This window comes from Sminthopsis crassicaudata, chromosome 4 (genome assembly GCF_048593235.1).
Source record: "Sminthopsis crassicaudata isolate SCR6 chromosome 4, ASM4859323v1, whole genome shotgun sequence".
Classification (NCBI taxonomy): Eukaryota; Metazoa; Chordata; class Mammalia; order Dasyuromorphia; family Dasyuridae; genus Sminthopsis; species Sminthopsis crassicaudata.
Window position 1 is genome coordinate 438,360,546 of NC_133620.1, and position 19,774 is coordinate 438,380,319.

Sequence of the window (19,774 nt, forward strand, 5' to 3'; positions counted from 1 at the left end):
ACAAGCCACAAAACAGAAGAATATAGAAAAGAGAAACTTCCATAATGATGGCACTTAGGTTCACTTTGTGTTTCCTGATTTGAAAATATTTACCTTCCACTGTGGTAAGTTTTGTAACCATGGCATTCTGACCTGACATCCAAGGATCCAACTTAATTCTGAGTGCTCTGGAACCTAAAGAAATGAGAAATTACATTATTAACATATTATTTTAATATTTTAATATACATTTTAACATTTATAAAAAAACAGGATAAGGGTAAAATCAAGTATTATCTCCAAACCTGCAAAATATTTGAGAATTTTGACAGTATATAGAAGAAAAAAGAGCTTATTTTTAATTATTGCATCTAAATTCTAAAGAAAGGTGCTGGAATAAAAACTACAGAAACTTGAGCCATTCAGTCTAGAAATCATAAGTCTGAAAAGTAGCAAAGGTGCAGAGATAGTATTCCCACCCTTAAAGGAATATTTCTTTTCCATAGTTTCCCCCCCCCTCTTTTTACTATGGCCTCCCCCATTCCTCCAAACTAGTCTGAAGGCCAACTTATCCTGTAAAGTGTCTCAGCCTTGTTAGATGGGCCCCAGTCAATCAGGGAATGGCTTGGGAGCTCCTCCAAATTATTTCTCCAAGCTCACTGAACTTATGAGGGGGTTCTTGTCAAATGATTTTGTTAAAAGCTGGAAACAAAGTTGGGGGTGACTCTTGGGTCCAGGACAAATTCCTTCTGATGATCTAGAGTTTTATTTAGGGCAGGGCATCCCATCCCCAGCCCTTGGGATTCCCAGTCCTTCATTAATTACAGCTTCTTCTCCATGTGATTGCCTTAAAAAGCAGAGATTGCTTCCAAATCTGAAAAGTGACACCAAATGTGTTCTTTGTGGGTTCTGTGAAGTGAACAGAAAGAAATGACATTGTTTCAACTCAGGCTTATTTCACTAAGGAGGATTCACCATCTGGAAGAGGAGGGTTTCTTTCTCTCTCTCTCTCTTTTTTTTTCTCCTATTAGCTACAGAGAAAGAAGGTTGTTTTTCACTTGTTTGACAAGGACTCCCTCATAAAGCTATGCTAGTCACTGAGCTGCTGCCTCCACCATCTTCCTTCCAAAGCAGCATTTGGGTTTCATTGAAGGCAGTGGCTTTGACAACAATGTCTGCAAATTGCTAACTGCTGCTGTAAACAAACATCTGTCAGACAAAAACTGTAGCCTTGGCTACAGCAAAATTCACTCCCACTAGAAATTAATACAATTAAGGTGCTACTTGGCATGGGGAGGGGAAAGCTTTGGTGAAGAAAGAATTGCTTTTTCTTTAATGAAGTAGGATGGAGGAATGAAAATATAGATAAACAAGAGTGGGAAAAAAGAAAATTTTCTGCTTTCCTGACTAAATAGGATGCTTTGTTGATGGATTGCAAAAAACTATCACCGTGTCTCAAGGAAGTCAAGTATTTTCCTTGGAGAAATATTATTTGGACATATGGAATGAAACTTTTAAAAAATATTTTGGGGATATTCTCTTGCTGTTGCCAAAACAGGAGAAATTAACTTAATTCAAGTAAAAATCATAAAGAAAAACAGGCAAAAGGTCAAAGACAACTTATTTCTCATCTTATTTTTCATAACTGTATTAGAATAATAACATATTACAAGGTTTGGTTCTTTTGATACAAAACTATAAATATTTGCTGAAATCCACTGTAAAAACAAAAGGAAAATAACAGCAGAACTTAATACACACAAACAATCCAAATGTTTTAAAAACTACCCAAATTGTTTTAGATGGGAAAATCAAGGCATGGAGTTGATAAAGTGACTTGCTGGACATCCACATAGCAAATTAAATGTAGTGATTGGATTATAACTGAAAATTTCATATCCGATCACCCTAAAAATCACAGAATCTTAGAATCTTCAGGTATTGTTTAGAAAATATTCATTTAAAAATATGCATTTTGACCAAATGATGGGATATTATTTGGGGAGGAGTATCCTTCAAAACAAATTTTTTTTAATACACTATAAATATTTAATTTAGCAGATTAAGCATGACAAACTAAAGTGAACATAAAATAGTTGCAGCACATTAGATATAAGGAATTAAGTAACACAGCACAAAAGATGCTATCAAGAATTGTACAACCAGAAAAAAAAAAAATGGACTCTTCACCCAGTTGAGAAAAAAGAAATAATCACTAGATGACCCACAAGTTCCATTGGTATCCATGTAAATTAATATATTTAGTGGAAAGCCTCCAATGTACCAATGGTTCCCTTGAGGTAGATATAGGGGAAGATAAAGACCAGATCTGTAAAGCAGAGGCAATTGTGGAAAGTTTACAGTATGGATTCCTGGAGGGAGAACTCACACTGATGAGAACTATGATCCATTCAAGTACCAAGGTGAAGTGTTAGTTTGAATTGGGGACAAAAGGAAAAGTAATAATATTTGAGTAGTGTCTGCCATATCAGTGCCTTATATATGTCATGACATAAAATATGCACATAATAACTGTCTGCTTTGTAGTCTTTGAAATCAATTATGACTATAGCTTGTGGACAATTTTTACACTACACATAGTCTCTGCCAATGCCAATGGCTCATAATCACAAACAGGCTGATCTCTAGGTGAAAACAGGAGATGGTTGGGAAAATATGGAGAACTAAGAAGCATATCCAACACAATCACTAGCTCTGATGAGGAGCCAAAGGTTTCCCAGAGTTCAATTATTGCAGGTCTTCTAGTTCCAAGGGCAGTTTTGTGAACAAGAATTAAGAAAATTTAGAATGTGAGAAGATGCTGAAAAGAGGCAATTGGGCTGAAGAAGGAAAAAGATCCTTCCCCAAACACCTGGAAAGAGCAAAAGAAACCCAACATTGCACCTTCAATGCTGTATCAGATGATGCTAAAAGAGACAGCTGCCGAGGATCAATCAGACCCATTCAAGCAATCACCCAGGGCATTAAAACCTGGATGGGAGCCCTGAGATATTTTCTTGTCTCCCAGGACTTGTCTATTTCCTATGTAAATATTATCTTCCCAGGAAGTATTTCCTGCAGCTTGGTTAAGTTGGAAAACTATTCAGACTCACAAATTCCCATTTATCACTTCCTCTCAAAAATGAGCAATTTCATGCTGAGTTATTTTCACTAGACTCATCATCCCCATGACAAATCTCCTTAGCAGGAACCTTGTTCTGGGATCTGATTTTAATTAAAAGGCTCTTGTATCAACTGATAAACCCACACACCGAATATATAAACTCTCTAATTGACCCACTTCTGCTTGGTTTTGCCAATATCCATCTATCACTTTTTGGGCACACTTGGATTTTCTCATATTTTTCTCCAAGTCAAACACTTCCAAAGTTCTTGTACAGTCAACAATCTTTATCTGCTTTATTTTTAACCAAAGATCACCTTCTCTGAGTTAAAATTTGTCTTTTCTCTTGTCTGTTTTTCTTCTATGGATATAAAAAATCCAGTTTAGTTATTTCAGTTACCTACATTAACATAACAAAACTTAGTGATGGATAATTAAAAATGGCAGACTGAATCTGATAAAGAATGAAGTGATATTTTCATCATTTAATTTGACTTTGGAATCTATTTTCCACACTTACATTTGTATAGGATAAAAATAATAATATCCAACATTTATAAGTGCCAGGCAACTGTGGTAAATGCTTGACAACTATAATTTCATTTGATCATTCCAACAACTCTGGGTGTGAGTGTGATTCTTATTCTTATTTTATTGATGAGGAAACTGAGGCAAATAGAAAGTTAATTTATTTGTCCTATATCCCACAGCTAGTTAAGTATAAGAGGCCGGATTTGAAGGATGGCCTTTCTGTCTCCAGGCCCAGTGTTCCAACTACAGCACCAGGCTCAAGTTAAAAGGTGATGAGAGGTTGTACATTTCTACTACACATGAAAAAAAGTAAAATGTCCTCTAAGCTGATTCAAAGAACCGGATTAATCAGACTATTCTTGCCCTACACCTAGAATAACAGTAGTTAAATAGTTTGATTTAAAAGGATTTCCGTTCTGTACAATATACTATATGGGCAATTCAACCTTAGAAATCAACAGAGCCAATAATTAAACCTTCTACTTCCGGTGCTGTCAAAAAAAAAAATATTGCTGGATTACTGACAATCTTTCAGATAAGGTTATTGCTCTTTGGACATACATGGATGTTTCACTAGCAAGATCAAAACATTTATCAAAAGCCCAGTTCCATAATATTTCCAAGTAGTCTGTATTTTAAGAGTTTGGTTGAATGACATATTTCCATTGGTACTCCATGCTCTTTTCTTTTAAATTCCTGTGAAATGGATAATGAAAATATTACCATTTCCTGCCTACCAAATTGTGGTACATAAATGCAGTGGAATATTATCCCACAGTAAGAAATGAAGAATATGCATTATCCAGAGAAGCATGGAAAGTGTTGCCAAGTAAGCAGTCATAAAAAGAATGGCTATGTCTGCAACAATATAAAATGAAAAGGACACCAGAAACAATACAAAACAAAATAAAAACAGAGAGATTGAAAGCTCTGTAAGAGGATGACTGTGTAATAATCAGGCTTGGTCCTGCCTTCCTCCTGCCTTCTTTGTAGAGGTGGCACTACTGAGTGGCACTGTCTATCCTATAAGATTGAGGTGATGTGGTAGTTAAATTAGTTTTGCTGAACAGCTGCTTTTCCCCACTCCCACCCTAGTTCCCAGATCTCTTTTTATTCTTTGTTATAAGTGAATCCTGATTGGGGAAATGACATTGATAGGATAATATGATTTTTAAAAATGTTATTTCCATTTCACAGAAGAGGCAAAGGGAGAATAAGTGATTTTTCCATAGCCACAAGTCAGATCCACATCCCCAAACTCCAAGTTCAGTGCCCCTTTTCACATATAAACATGATGCCCTAATTAAAAAGGCTGGAGACACAGTTCCAATGACACGTCTTTCACACAGCTGCCAAGGATATATTCTAAAGCAGAGGTCTGACCATGTTCCTCCCCTGTTCAATAAACGTCAGAGACCTATCTTTACATGGTTATTCCATATTTTTCCCCCTTTCCATGCTCTGTAGTCCAGTCAAACTGATTTTCTTGCTATTCCTCTCATGACATACCCATGACAATCCCTTTTCCATGCCTTTGCCAAGGCTATTCCCCACTCTTGAAATGCACTCCCTTCTTAACACAACCTTTTAAAATCCCTAGCTTTCTTTGAGTTTTAGCTTAAACTTTTATCATTGTTTTTCCAGTACTTAGCACTTAGTAGGTTTTATTCTTTAATATGGTTTGCAGCATGGTGCTATGTTAAAGAACATTGGATTTTGAACTGAAAAGCCTAGATTCAAACCTAACTTTGTCATTTACTACCTGTGAGGCATCCAGCATTTTCAGCAAATCCCTTCATCTTTTCAGTTTATTCATCTGTAAAAGAAGGGGTTTGACTGGATGGCCCCTAAGGGGTCTATGGGCTCCATACCCAGGATCCCTCGTAGACTCCAGCATGAGAGATGTCAGGATGACCATCTAATTCTCATTAACTCATCAGGAGCAACAAGACTCACACATTTAGTTTCATTAGCCCGTCAAATGAGGATGATTCAGAATGGCAGGCTGGTTCTGTTTTGCCCTCTCCCTTACTTTCCTTCCCAATTTTGGTTTCTGGGGTAATAACACAGAACTCTAATTAGAGAATTCAAAAGGAATCCACAGTCCCAGATTCCATTCTCCTTTTTCTCCTTCTCTCTTGCATATCTATCTGCCTAAACTGATTTTAGACTCACTGAAATGAGACGCCTGACATATCAGGGCATCTCTCTTGGCTCTCATGGTGAGTTAGTGTCTCAAAATATGTCCTTCACCTTTTATCTTCCATCTGCAGTGATTACAATGTGGAGAAGGCAGCAGTTGGAAATGTGGAGATCCACAATTCAGAGACAGCTGTGGGAATCAGAGATTGGATCTGTATACAGGCCTGCTAGAAATAAAAGACCATTGACTCCAGCAACGGGAAGGAAACACCTACCAAACGTGTGTGTACACACACACACACACACACACACCCCTTTCAGAAGAGAAGTAGTCAGTAAAATTCTCCACATATGGCAAACATATTTTAGGGAAAGCAACATGACCAGCAGCCAGAGAGAGAAAAAGAAAATAATGAGAAAAATCTTCAATGAGCCTAAATTGTTCCAGTTAGTTCAGAAAGAATGCAAAGAAATGGAGACAAACCATTGGCGAAAACAGTATTATAGTTAGAAAATCATTTTCTCCATATGTAATTATCTCCAGAAATAAATTAAGATGTGCAGAATTAATAACATACAGGAATAAATTTATTTTTAAAGGAAAAATCAAATTTCTCCAAAATATCATTTCAGGTGTGTCATACTTTCCATGATAGTTATGTTCTGGAAAAATTTTATATAAATTGAATAATATTTTCCATTAATTTGCATAACTTAAGAGATATTTTATTTTAGTTTGTAATATCATCAATTAACAATGGCTATACATTTTTAAACAGTTATAATATTAATGAACTAAGGAGCAGGTTGAGAAATCAATATTTGAAGGATTAGTCAAGTTTCATTTATCTTTTTGATAAGTTTGGAATTTTCCCCATTAGATTTCATAAAAATCACACATCTATATTGCTTGTCATAATAAGAAGAATAAGACTAGAGAAGGGCAAACTAATTGAAATTAGTTTGAAAATTATAGAGAAAAGGCTACTAGAGATACTGTGGTAAATAATCATGTTATCTTACAGTCAGCTATATTGATTATAAAAATATATTATAATTCAAAGAACTGGGTTCAAGTCCTGCCTCTACTATTTAATTCCATTTTAATACTTATAAAACATGAGAATTGGACAAAATCAGTGCTTCATGAACCCCTTGGGAATTCACAATGATAGTCTAAATTATTCGTGCTAAAAATTCTTTAATGGTATCTTAAGCAGTAAATAATTGCCCAATTACATCACAGATACTTTTTTTTCCTCTGTGAAAACAAGCATATGCATGTTTGAAGCACAAGAGCTTTGTCTCTGAAGGAATTTGAAATGATCATGGTCATGTACACAGTGATTCTGGCATTTGAGCACTTGATTATATCAAATTCTGTCCACTTCCGACAGTTTCTTATTTTGTCACCAAATTGTTTCCAAACTGCCATAAAGATTTGACGTTCAAGTGCAAATTGATTCCTAATGGACAGTCAGACACAGGTGCATCCCCTCATTTGCATTCTGTATACAGCACCAGACTAGCAACCTCATTCTTCTCTGTTATCTTGTAATCACACAGTATCAACTGTATAATCACATGAGAGAGTTGGGACAAATGTTTGCATTCTTGCAGTACAAATATCAGGCCATGTGAAATGATCTATGTTTGACCATGATTGCCAGAATTACATTACAATCTTGACATCATCACAATCGTTCAGCATAAACAAACTTCATAATACCTCTCATTTACAATATAAGGCTGTTTTAGACTTTAAACTTATTTTAACTTACATTATTAGTCTTTTATCTAATAGATTTTCAAATAAACTGGTTGACTATGGTCGCCAATTGTTTAATAGATTGTGGGTAATATGCCAATGGCAGGAGAAAAAAAAGTGAAATTTGGAGGCTTTTTTCCCCCTAGACAAGTTTATATGTAAACATTGTTAAAAATGAAGCAATGTTTGCAAATGAACTTTTAATAAATTTACCATCTAATCCAGCATTTGTCATTCACAATTGAAAAGTAAATGTATTACATTGAGATTAATTGTTCAATTTTATTGATTGATTAAGTGACTAAAAATTAAACAAATGAGTTTCCAATTCTCAAGTAAGGAAGTTTGTAAAATTTCCCTATCACTTTCCAACACATATCTGTGCAAGCAATCATACTTACTTTATTCTTGTTTTAAATCAAGATATAGAAATAAAGTCAATGCAGAGCAAGATTTAAGATGCTGCCTCTCCAGTGTTATGCCCAATATTATAAACCTTTGTTCAAATAAAGCACAATATTGAAATAGAGTATATATGATTATGTTATATCAAGCATCTTCCAAGTTGTATCTTATTTCACTATAAATGTCAAAAACTTTGTAAAATGAAGAAATTTAACTTGAAGTCTTGCAGATAAATAGTATGCATGCTGAATTGTTCACAATTATATACAGAATAAAATTTTACATTTTATAATTATAATTAAATAATGTACGTTTTACTTTGGAGCTCTGTGGGGGTGAAAGTTATTATAATTATATAAGCACTTAATAAGTCTAAAAGAATATTATAAAGAATACATTGCACTTAATCAGAAAATATCCAAACCTTCCCATCCCTAGATTACACTAGAGCTGTTTAAATTAAAGCTAGAATGATAAGACTGGAAGTTGGAAGAAAGAGCTAATTTATTACATAACAAATCAATTTTTAATGATATGCCTAAAACAATAAAAGGACAGGCAGTAAAGTTGAATGTAGATTCTTGCATTTGGGTTTTAAAATAAATCATATAATGGATGGGGGACAACCTGGCTTGACAGAAATTTGTGTTAAAAAAAAAAAAAAAGACGAAAAAGTTTTCATTGGCTGGAATTTAAGTACCAAGAATATAGATAATGCAACTCAAGAAAAAAGCTAATCATATTTTGAGCTGCATATGTTAAAAGAAGGCAATAATCCCAACTATATTATGAATGGATAGATCCAAACAGACCCAATAGTATTGTGTTTATTTCTAGGAACATTTTAAGAGGGAAATTCGATGGATGAGTATTATTATCAATATGATAAAGAATATATAATTCATACCATGTGAAAAAAAATTTAGGGAACTGCTTGTATTTAACCTGGAGAAGTGATGACTTAAGTAGTTCATGACAACTCATTAAGTATTTGAAGATTTGAAAGAGAAATTTGGCTCATTCTGGGTGACTGCATGGAGCATAAGTCAGATCAAGACAGATGTTACAGAGAGGCAGAATATGGCTCACCATATAGGAACATTTTCTCAAAACTGGAGTTACCCAAAAAATAGAATGAATTGCTTCACCAAGTAGTGAAGACCCACCCTGAAGTATTCAGGAAGAGGACAAGTGAACAACTCTCAGCCAGAGATGTCGAGGGGATTCCCTAACTGGGAAGGCGGTTGTATTGGATAACCTCTGGCTCTAGGATTTTATGAGTATATTAAAAAGCAAAATTCTCCTTCAAGCTGGAAACAGCATTAAGGTAATAAATACATTTTTCTCTTCAAATTCATTTAATAAATATTTATCAAGCATCTGTATTACATATTAGCTACTGTGTCAGGAATTAAGAGGGATACAAAGATGTACAAGTCATAGTCTCTGCAGAAGTTTCCAGTCTAGCAGAGCATCTAGCTCTCTCTAGCACATTTATTTATAGTATGAAGTGATAACATTGCAATGAACTATGTGATACAGATTTGGCCAAGGAACATCATCTTTGACCACCCAGCCCTGGCCATTCCTTTACAGAGGTGGGAGGTCTACAGGCATGGTGAGTGCCTATTTTCAAATGTTTCTTAGATATGTGGATTAATTTTGCTTATATTTTTTCTCTTCTTTCTCTTTTTCTTTTAAAAAATAATACTTTGTTATAGGGAATGAATGGATGACTTTCTGAAAGGAGGAAGGTAGGAGGATATAGTAGGAAACCTTGTGGATTTTGTTAAGTTGTTTTTCAGTCATGTTAGACTCTCTGTAACCCTATTTGAGTTTTCTTGGTAGAGATACTAGAGTGAGTTACCATTTCCTTCTCCAGTCCATTTTACAGATGAGGAACTGAGGCAAACAGGATTAAGTGACTTGCTCAAAGTCATGCAGCAAGTGTCTAAGGCCAGATTTGAACTAGGGAAAATGAATTTTTTAGGTGCCAGGTCCAGCACTCTATGCACTGGGCTATATACTTGCCATCCAGGTAACATTAAAAACAAAAGATTTCAATAAAGATTTATCTTAAAAAACTAGAGTAATTTTTAAAATTAGAAACCTCCAAAGATGTATATCTTTGTGCTTCTTGGCTAATCTGATGGTCAAAGATAAATTCAAAAGAATATTGTAGAAGTTTCTTTGAGTGGCTTTGCCCTTAAGAATACTATAGCTTGGATATGGGAACTCTGGACTACCTCAAGTTCCTAGCTGGTCTCTCAGAGATCTCCTGAACCACTGTTTCCTGAGAAGAGACAATGGAGTATCCAATGAATGGGATACCCAATGGAAAAATGTCCACATTATTGGAAAACAGTAGGCCCTAAATCTCACTCCATTGTCAACACATTGAATCACAAGGTCCATTTGTCAAATGGTGCTGTTCTATGTTAGTAACAAGTAATGGTTTTCCAAGAAAACTTAAATGGGATCCTGAGGAGTAAGACATGACTGAACAACAATGACAGATGGTAAACATAGAAGGGAAGGATCACAACAACATGTGGCTGCTGTACCCTTAACTGACAGGATCACTTTTAAACCTGAAAGACAAACTGAAGGCAGAAGAACCATTTATCTTTCCTCACATACAAGGAAAAGAAAGGAAACAGAATTCTGATGAGTATAACTGACCTGGGACTGTTGGAAAAGAATGCTTTTTTCTGGGTTTATGCCACAGGCAAGCAGGACAGCAGTCATGTCCAAGATGCTCTGGTGAAGAACAGCTGGGTCTTGGGGCACAGTGATGGAATGGAGGTCCACAATGCTAAATAAAATTGAGCTGCATTCTTCCTGTAGACTCACCCAGCTCTCGATGGCTCCCAGGTAATTCCCCAGATGAGGGATCCCCGTAGGCTGGATGCCAGAGAATATCCGATGTATGCCATTATTCTAGAACAAAGGAAAACATTACTTCTTTCTTTTGAAGCCAAATCCAGAAATCCTTTATCATTAACCAACAGAAAAGGTATTGCCACCGGCAGTCACTTGAGAAAATTTATGATCTAATTTGGGAAATAGTGTATATAAATAAAAGATTTTTTAAAAAAGAAGCATATACTAAATGCTAAATGAATAAAATAGATAAGTGCTGTAAGAATTTAGAGGGAAGGGAGAAATCACTCTGGGCTAAGGCAGCTGAAAAAAGCTTCCATCAAGTCATCAAGACTAGAGGCTATTACTATCTATGTGTGTGAGGCTATTTAAGTGATCTTGTGACTCAGACAGAATACCAGAGTTAAGGTTAGGAAATTTGAGTTTTATTTTTGACATCACTTTGACAAGTTATTTAATTTTCCTATATTTCAGTTTCCTTTTAATTTTTAATAAAGATAATATTTGTATTTTATATGCTCCAAAGGATTTGAGTTCTGAAGTACATTTACAGTTTATAATGTTTGGTCATGGTTGTTTCTTTGTTGGTTTGTACCTCCTAGTGGTTGAAACCCAGGATGGTAACATGAAAGAACAATGGGCAATAAAAAAGCAGTTGGTTTTGATTTGTCTGAATAATTCTGCATTTCATAATGCAATAAAAAAGAACATTTATCAGAAAATGTGCATTCCTGAAAGAAAGGTGCTACAAAAATAAAATGTATTGTTACTGCTATTTATAACAAATGTGCAGGACAGAGATCTGGACCACTGTGGTCATCCTTCTTGTGTGGAACTTATTTCATCTTGCCTTGTATTATGGTTCCTTATGAACATTTCTTATTTTCCCTATTAGCAATTGGAGGGAAGGTATAATTTTATGCATTTCTTATAAATTATATATCATTCTATCATATTACCTATTACAGATAGTCAACACAAATATTTGATAAATGAAAGATTTTTAAAATATAAATGTCATTATAAGACAGAGTTGAAGGGACTTACGGGTTTACCTTGGCCAAAACTTCATTTTATACAGAAGAAAACCATGGCTCAGAGAAATGTCATTTCTTAGTTGTCTGCTAAAAGGTTATATAGGCACTCAACTATTTTTTACATAATCATCTGTTCAGTTTACTGATGGACCCAGTGCATACTACCAGACTACTCAGAAAGAAAGGTCTCCCAAACTACTTATGTTTTAAGTATTTACTTAATTTCCATACTCCAGAATGATACAGGCTATAAAGACTGCAAACACAAAAGATATGGTAACTATAGTCTTGTGCCAGGTGACACATATGTATTAGTCAGACAGACTATAAATCCAATCCCAGAGTAGGGTGGTGTAGAGAAGTGAGTTGGTAGATTTCCAGCTCAAAGAATGTTAGAATTTGAGAGTTGGAAGGGACATTAGCAAAAGAACCTAATCAGTGGTCATGCAACTTCTGAAGACCTTCAAGGAGATGGGGTTGGGTAGGGAGAACTCACTACTTCTCACCGTAAGTCATTCCACTTTTATATACTTCTAATTGTAAGGAAGTTTTCCCCGACATCAATCTAAATTTTCTTCTATTTAACTATCACCTGTTGCTGCTAGGTTCTATCCTCTAGAGCCAAATAGAAGAATTACCATCTTTTTTCTACATGTCAATCTTTCAAATATTTTAAGTCAGTGTATTCTTTAGTCATCTCTTGAAAGCTGGCTTCATTCATTTGTTTGAAATGTCAAGAAATAACACAACATATCATAACTGTTTGAGAGTCAATAATCTTAAATTTCCAAGGCACTTCTGATAAATTATACTACCAAGTACAGTAATGAATATTATAATAGCAATAGATTTAATTGTATTGCTGTACCTTCGTCATATTTATACTTTACTAAATCTGATTTCATCAATGAAAGTATACCCTTTAAGCAATGCAGTTTCATAACTTTAATTTTAGTCCATATTCCCCCATAAATCTTCCAAAAAGAATCTATGTAAGGCCCATAGACTTTCTCCAAAATCTTGTATCATTCTTTGGATATGAGTGCAATATTGGTATTGTCCATTATCCATAAAAAAAAATAAAATAAAATAAACAGAGCACCTTCTATGTGCTTGGCATTATACTAAGCACTACAGACTTATAAAGGACAACTTCTTTCTTCAAAGGCTTTCTAATCTAGCTGGGAATTCAGGACAGACACATAAAAGGTTAAATAACCCTTTATGGTAGCCAATGCTGGATCAAATAAATTGCATAGATTAATAGTCAACAAAGGAGTGTGGAAGGGAAAAGTGATCACCAAGGATGATCAAAGAAAATCTTGTGAGGGAAGATGGAGTACAACTGGTAACTGAAAAAACTGGACTTAAGTAAGAGGGGTATTCTAGGTAGAAAAAAAATGGCATGAACTAAGGCACAAAAATAGAATAAGTATTTATAGCCAGATAGGCTCTTAAAGATTATTCATTTTAACCCCTTAGTTTCATAGATAAGGAGAAAACTAAAACTTTAGGAAATAGAATGATTTGTCTAAACCACACAGATATTAAATGAAAAATTCAAAATTCTTTCCATTGCCACATTTCCTCCAATCTCTCTTTCATGTAAGAGTGGGTTATCTAAGACATTCAGATTTAGCAGAAAGTTGCAGATGAGGGGGGAAGCTAGGTAGTACAGTAAAGTACTAGCCCTAGAGTCAAAAGAGACGAACTTCAAATCCGACCTTAAACCCTTACTAGCTGTGTGACCCTGAATAAGTCACTTAACTCGACACTCCCTATTCCCCCTCCCCCTTCAAAGTTGGAATGAAGGAATGAAATTTAGGGGAGAAATCAAAGTTGAAAAAATAGATTTAGGAATCATATGCATTTTGATGAAATCATGGAGATCAAAGAGTTTATTCAAGAGAATGTAAAAGGAGAACAGGAGACCAAGAACTGGACTTTTGAGGTATGTTTTTGGGCAAGTTTAGTAGGAATAAGTAAAAAAAAAAAAAAGGCAGTTAGAGAAGTAGAAAGAAAACAGGACAATGTAGTATAAGTAGAGGTGGAGAAAAGATTGCAAGGGATTAAAGATTGCGGATTTGCTGAGATCATCATGAATGAAAGAAAAAAAATCTTTATTAAAAAATCTTTTATTAAATATTCATTAAGATATCAATCTGGAAAGGTAAAATCTTCAGAGTTTTTGGCCAGAACAGAAAACTATTGCTATTTACACTCATTCTAAGACATTACTGGACTTTGATGGCTCTAGAGGAGAGAGTGAGGTGATAATTTTACAGCCTCTGATTCACTTAAATCAAATTCACTCAAAAGTCAAGACAATATCTGAGTGAAGTCATTGGTACTCTTCAAGAATGAAGGACAAATAACTAAAACAATTAAGAACACAGCACTGTCCTAAATGCTTGGGATATGAACAGAAAACAAATTAATCTGTATTTGACATTAACATGTTTTAAAGATGGATATAACTTTGTGAACTTCAAAAGGCCTGAAGCATGAGGACCAGAAGTCTAGCAACTGGAATAATCCATGTCAAGATTTGTTAGAACTAATACAGTGAGGAACAAAGTCCTGAGCAACTTCCTGGCAGACTAGAAGAAGCTTTAGTGATAAATCTCTTGTCAAAGCTGAATTCAGAAGTGAATTTGAATTTCTTTAAGTTTTTAAGAAGTACATTGGTGTATTGGGTAGAAATGTTTTTTTTTTAATGTTCTTGCTGTACCTTCACAGTAAATATCCCTTTGTGAGAGCTAATTCATGTCAATTGGTTTAAGTGACAATGGGCTTGCTGGGGAACTGGTGGAAACAACAGACAAGAATGGGAACTCAAACTAATAGCACAACAGAAAAGATACACTTTATTTCCTTCAGAATACCCCTAAAAGACTGAGGGGAAGGTTTAGCCTTGCTTTGGGAACTTTACTTATCTGAGTAGCAAGGAGGAGCCTAGAACTCAATAGCTGGATATCCACAATCACCAGAATATCCTTAACCTTTCCTCCCTTGTTTTATCTGGTGAATTGATAATCTTTGTCTTCTCTAACATCTCAAACTTTACATGTTAGAAAGAGAACTTACTATCCAAATTCTTTATTACAGTGAAAAGAATCACCATTCTCCCAGTCACCAAGGCTTGCAACTGGATATCATTCTTAATTCCTCATTCTCACTCACTTTATATGTCCAATCTTTCACCAAATACTGTCCCTTCTACCTTCATAACGTCTCTATGTTATATCACCTCTCCACTTAGAGAGCTATCACCTTAGTCTTTCCCATTACAATGTGAGTTCTTTAGGGGCAGGGACTTTTTGGTCTTTCTTTGCATTGTCACCATTTAGAACAGAGTGTGTATGTATGTGTGTGTGTGTGTATCACACTTGTTGCACATAAATGCATTGTTCTGACTGATCGCTCTTAGAGAGTTCACAATGTAATAGAAGGGATAATACATATAGAAAGTTTTAGCTACAAGTCAGATAGAAAAGTCCTACGATCGTTAGGGAATAGGCAAAACAGATGGTAATTAAAAATAGAAACGTACATTTCTGATGCTGAACTATTTGACAGTAGCCAACTGATGGGAATTCCCTCAATTTCCAAATATTTGTCATCACAAAAAAAGAGCTCCCTTAGTTCCAACCTCAGGTCTTTGGAGCCTCCTTGCTCTCTAGTCCTCCCTCTCTAACCAGGTATCTGTAGTTAGGAAGAGAGGAGTAGAGGCTAGCAGTTGTGTGTTGGAAAAGCATAAATAAATGTTTTAAAATGTTGAATAACATACACAATCTTTCCCATTTTGCAAATAATGAATGAAAAAATAGTCTTCCAAGTTAGGAATGCTATAATCTATCATTCAGATACTAAATCACTTTTCTCTTAATAATTTCTGATTCAGACTGATACAGAAAATGAATTTATAGGATGGAAAAGATTAAGTTTTCATGCTTCAGGGCTGGAGATGATGCTTAAAAAAAAAAGAATCCAATTTAGGAAGAAAGGGATAAGAGGGTTGATTTATGGGGAAAGATATGTTCCAACTGATGCTAAGTATATATGGTGTAGAGGAATTCCTTTCATGTATGGGTTTTGAGTGGATAGTCTATGAAAACTATCCAATTGTCAAAAGCTATGATTCTGAGCATTTAGATAGGTATGTACATTTCTGTATGTATTTATATAATATGCATGCATAAATTTGAAAAAAAAAACACAAAACAAAACATAAAAACCCTAAACTTTGATCAAGACTAGATATCATGGTGTGGGAGAATATACCATCCAGAAATTCTTGACCAAGGAAGGAGAGGCACTGTTAAGGGTTGTGAAAATAAGGAGTACCAAACTGCAAATAAGAATGGGAATATATCCACACAATGACAGGGAAATTCCCTATGATAACCCAGAAATCTTAAGGAATCATCTCCCTGGAGAAAAGGTGGAAATTCCAATTCTTGAGAAAACTGGAATAGGAAAAGTAGTGGAGGAGACTGTGGGAAAGAATTCTGGCCATTGGGAATGGACTAGACATGATCTAATATATCTTTTCCATTTTCTGGTTTCTGAGATTCTACACATCAGTGCAAAGGGAATGATGTTATCAAAAAATAAGGGCAGCATGAATTATTTTGCTGAATTTTCAAGGAGCTATTAAAAAAATAAAACCTCTAAATGAATACTGGATTCTTGGTCTTAAAAATATACAGAAATTGTCTTGCTCCTCTGCAGCAAGTTTATGTTCCCGTCTGTTCCCTCTGTGAGAGTCAGCAGGCAGCCTGGCTGCTTGGCAGGGGAGATATGCTTGGTACCATGAGATCATGGAGTTGGAATGTGGAGTTTGGGGGTCGGGAGGATGGGGGTTCTCTGTTCAAAAGCACTAGAGATGGAAAAGAATGAAAATGAAAGGAGCATGAGCTTCCCAGTGGACTGGGAGGCAAACCACAAGGCAAACAGGCTTGGGCCCAGCCCACAAGCATTCATTCATTCACTCTGATGTTTGGAGTATCAGCAGACATTGGTCCACAAGGCTGGTCCAGAGAGCACTAAAGATGGAGTCTTTCAGAAAACTGTTCTTAATTTGATGTCAGGTGTGCATTTGCTGAACAACTCAATTCCCAATAAGCTAATCTTGTTGTGGGTGCTATTTTTGCAACAGATCTAAGATTGTCTCAGCATTGGAATTTGATTTATTCCAGAAGAACAAATGAAATGGTCTAAATCAAAAGCGAAGTTGATGTACTCAACCATGTGATGAAGATAGTTATTGCTATTTCTGCTCTGAGGTACAGACTTGTCAACATAATTTTGACATCAAATGATAGCATAATGGAAAATTCAAAGTTGTTAAAAATAGCCCAATATAATTTTCTGGAATGTCTAAGCAAGTTTCTGTCCTTTATCTAAGATGAACAAAATACATTTAAAGACATCTTTTAACAAGAGTTCCAGTGATACTTAGATCAAGATTGACAGCCGTTGTCTGTTCACATATAGTATAACTGTATAAACAGTAAGCCTATAAATAAAGAAAATAAAGGAAAAATCAAGGAATTTTGATGTATCCATGTATCACTGGTATGGTATGAAAGCCAGAAGTTTATCAAGTACTAGAATCTCAACTCAGACACTATCTGTATGAGCAAGGTACTTCATTTTTCCAAATTCTGTTTCTTCATCCATAAAATAGGGAAAATACTAGCATCTACATCACAGGGTTGAGAGGAACAAATGACAAATGACAAAATCTATCAAAAGGCCTTGCAAACCAGGAAACACTCTAAAAATGTAAACTGATACTATTATAATTCTGCAACTATTCCTACAAACTAATTAACTTAGAAATACTTGGGCTATACATCTATTTGCCCAGCTATCAACTAAGCAAAAAGCACACAGTTCTTCCAAACGTCTGTAATATTTTTCAATCCTCTTTTCATCGTATTTTAAGATGCTAGCCCTGGGATTCTCTAATGGGCCCTTATTCATTTTATCTCAAACCTGATGGAGATAAATTGACTTCTACTTATTTAATGCTTCAATTACTCTGGGTGAATTCTGTACAACACAAAAACATTTACAAGGATCCAGATAATGATATTTACAGTTCACATTTACAGGGTTTTAAGATTTATAAAGTACTTTCTTCACAACCATGAGAAACAGGTAAAGAGTTATTGTTGGTTTTTTAACACAGTTTTACAGAAAAAAGACAGCGAGGCTCAGGGAGGTTTTGTGATTTTCCTGGTGTCTGAATTGGGACTCAAATACAGCTCTACTGATTCCATATTATATGCTTTTTCTACCACTGTGGTTGTAGTTGGCATTAATCATTCTATTAAATCATAGTTTACTCATGTCTACTAAATTTTAAGTAGCTTGGAGGTATGAGTGAATCATTACAATATATCCTCTAGACCTAGAACAATGCACTGCAGGTAATAAGATTTTAATAAACATTTCCTGCACGAGTTAATTGAATACAAATCAAAATGGAAATGCATAAGAGAAATGTAATATCCTATAAGAAGAAAAAGAAGAGTAAGATCAGATTCAGCCATGGAAAACAGTTAGCTCTTTGAAATCAGGGGCTATTTTGTACTCTGTTGTATTCTTGTATGCAAGATGCCTTTAACAAATATTTCTATTTCTTTAATTTGAAGAAATAGATATATTAGGGGGGGCATGGAGCAATCTAATTTGATAAGAGCACAGAGCACATGAGTTTGGTTGGAGCTCTACTTTAGTGAAATGCCTAAAAAATAAAAATAGTACTTTTTATAATCCATATTTAGTTAAAGAAATATGTAGCTCTAATTAAAGCTAATCAACTCAAAAAATATCACAGAAATAATTTTCTTCAAAATCTTTTTAAACTGACTGTTATGTTTTCTAAGATTTGCCATGTGCTCTACAAATATTATCTGATTCTAATCCACACATCTCTGTTTTACAGATGAGGAAACAGACTCTGAGAGGTTATATATGATTTATCCATGGTTATAATACTAAGTGTCTAAGGTAGGAAGTCAGATCTCCTGATTTTAAATCCAGTGCTCAAATTATTAAATGGCTGCTCTAGGGATTTAAAATAAAAACAAGAACAATACAATAAAAGAAATCAATCAGTCTGTACCCTTAAAAAGCCTACTAGAGTTATCAGAGTATAATTTATGGAGCGTGACATGATCAGACTATACTTTGGGAAAAACATTTTGGCATGTTTGTGGAAGATGGATTGGAGGAGAAAAGGATACTAATACAACATTACAGTGGTAATCTAGGCAAGCCGAGAGGAGGGCCTGAAGTAGGAAAAGGACATGTGAGTGGAGGGAACGGGAAGCCGAAAGAAATGTTACAGAGGCAGAAATCTCAAGTTTTGATGATTAGCTGGATGTGTGGGGTGAAAGAGTGAGGAATTAAGAATAGCATTGAGGTTAACAATCTGGAATACTGGAAGGATGACTGACAGATATGGGAGTTCTGAAGGAAAGGTAATGAGTTCAATTTTGGACATATTGCATTTGAGATGCTTTGGGGTCCTTATGTCCAAAATGCCTAATTGCAGTTGATGATGCAGGCCTGCACCTCAGAAAAGAGACTAGCTTGCTAGAAATGTTAGTTGTTTGTATAAGAGATAATTAAACCCATGAGGGCAGAGGAGGACTCGAGGGTCTAGAGAGAAGGGAAGAGCACCCAGCACAGAAACACCCATAATTAAGGCACAGGATACAGATGACAATCTATCAAAGTCTCTCGAAGAATTGTCAAAGACAAAGAAAAAGGCCCAAAGGAGAAGACTGTCACAGTAACACAGGGGAAAGAGGAAAAGTCATCAGGAAAAGTGGATGGCCAAGGTGTCCAATGACATGGAGGGATCAAAGAGAAACCCTGGAAAAAGGC

The 19,774-nt window shown here is 35.2% G+C and overlaps 1 protein-coding gene across 2 annotated transcripts in view; it reads right to left on the reverse strand.

The window, feature by feature from the left end:
* Positions 1 to 19,774, reverse strand: part of WARS2 (tryptophanyl tRNA synthetase 2, mitochondrial) — a 63,674-nt gene that overhangs the window by 17,742 nt on the left and 26,158 nt on the right. The window contains exons 2-3 of one of the 2 annotated variants that reach the window (XM_074263232.1): positions 10,632 to 10,889; positions 94 to 174 (exon numbers count right to left, since the gene is read on the reverse strand). In XM_074263232.1, coding sequence (XP_074119333.1) covers positions 94 to 174; positions 10,632 to 10,889 — 339 coding nt within the window. The remainder of the gene's footprint in view (positions 1 to 93; positions 175 to 10,631; positions 10,890 to 19,774) is intronic. The other variant, XM_074263233.1, reaches the window with a different exon arrangement.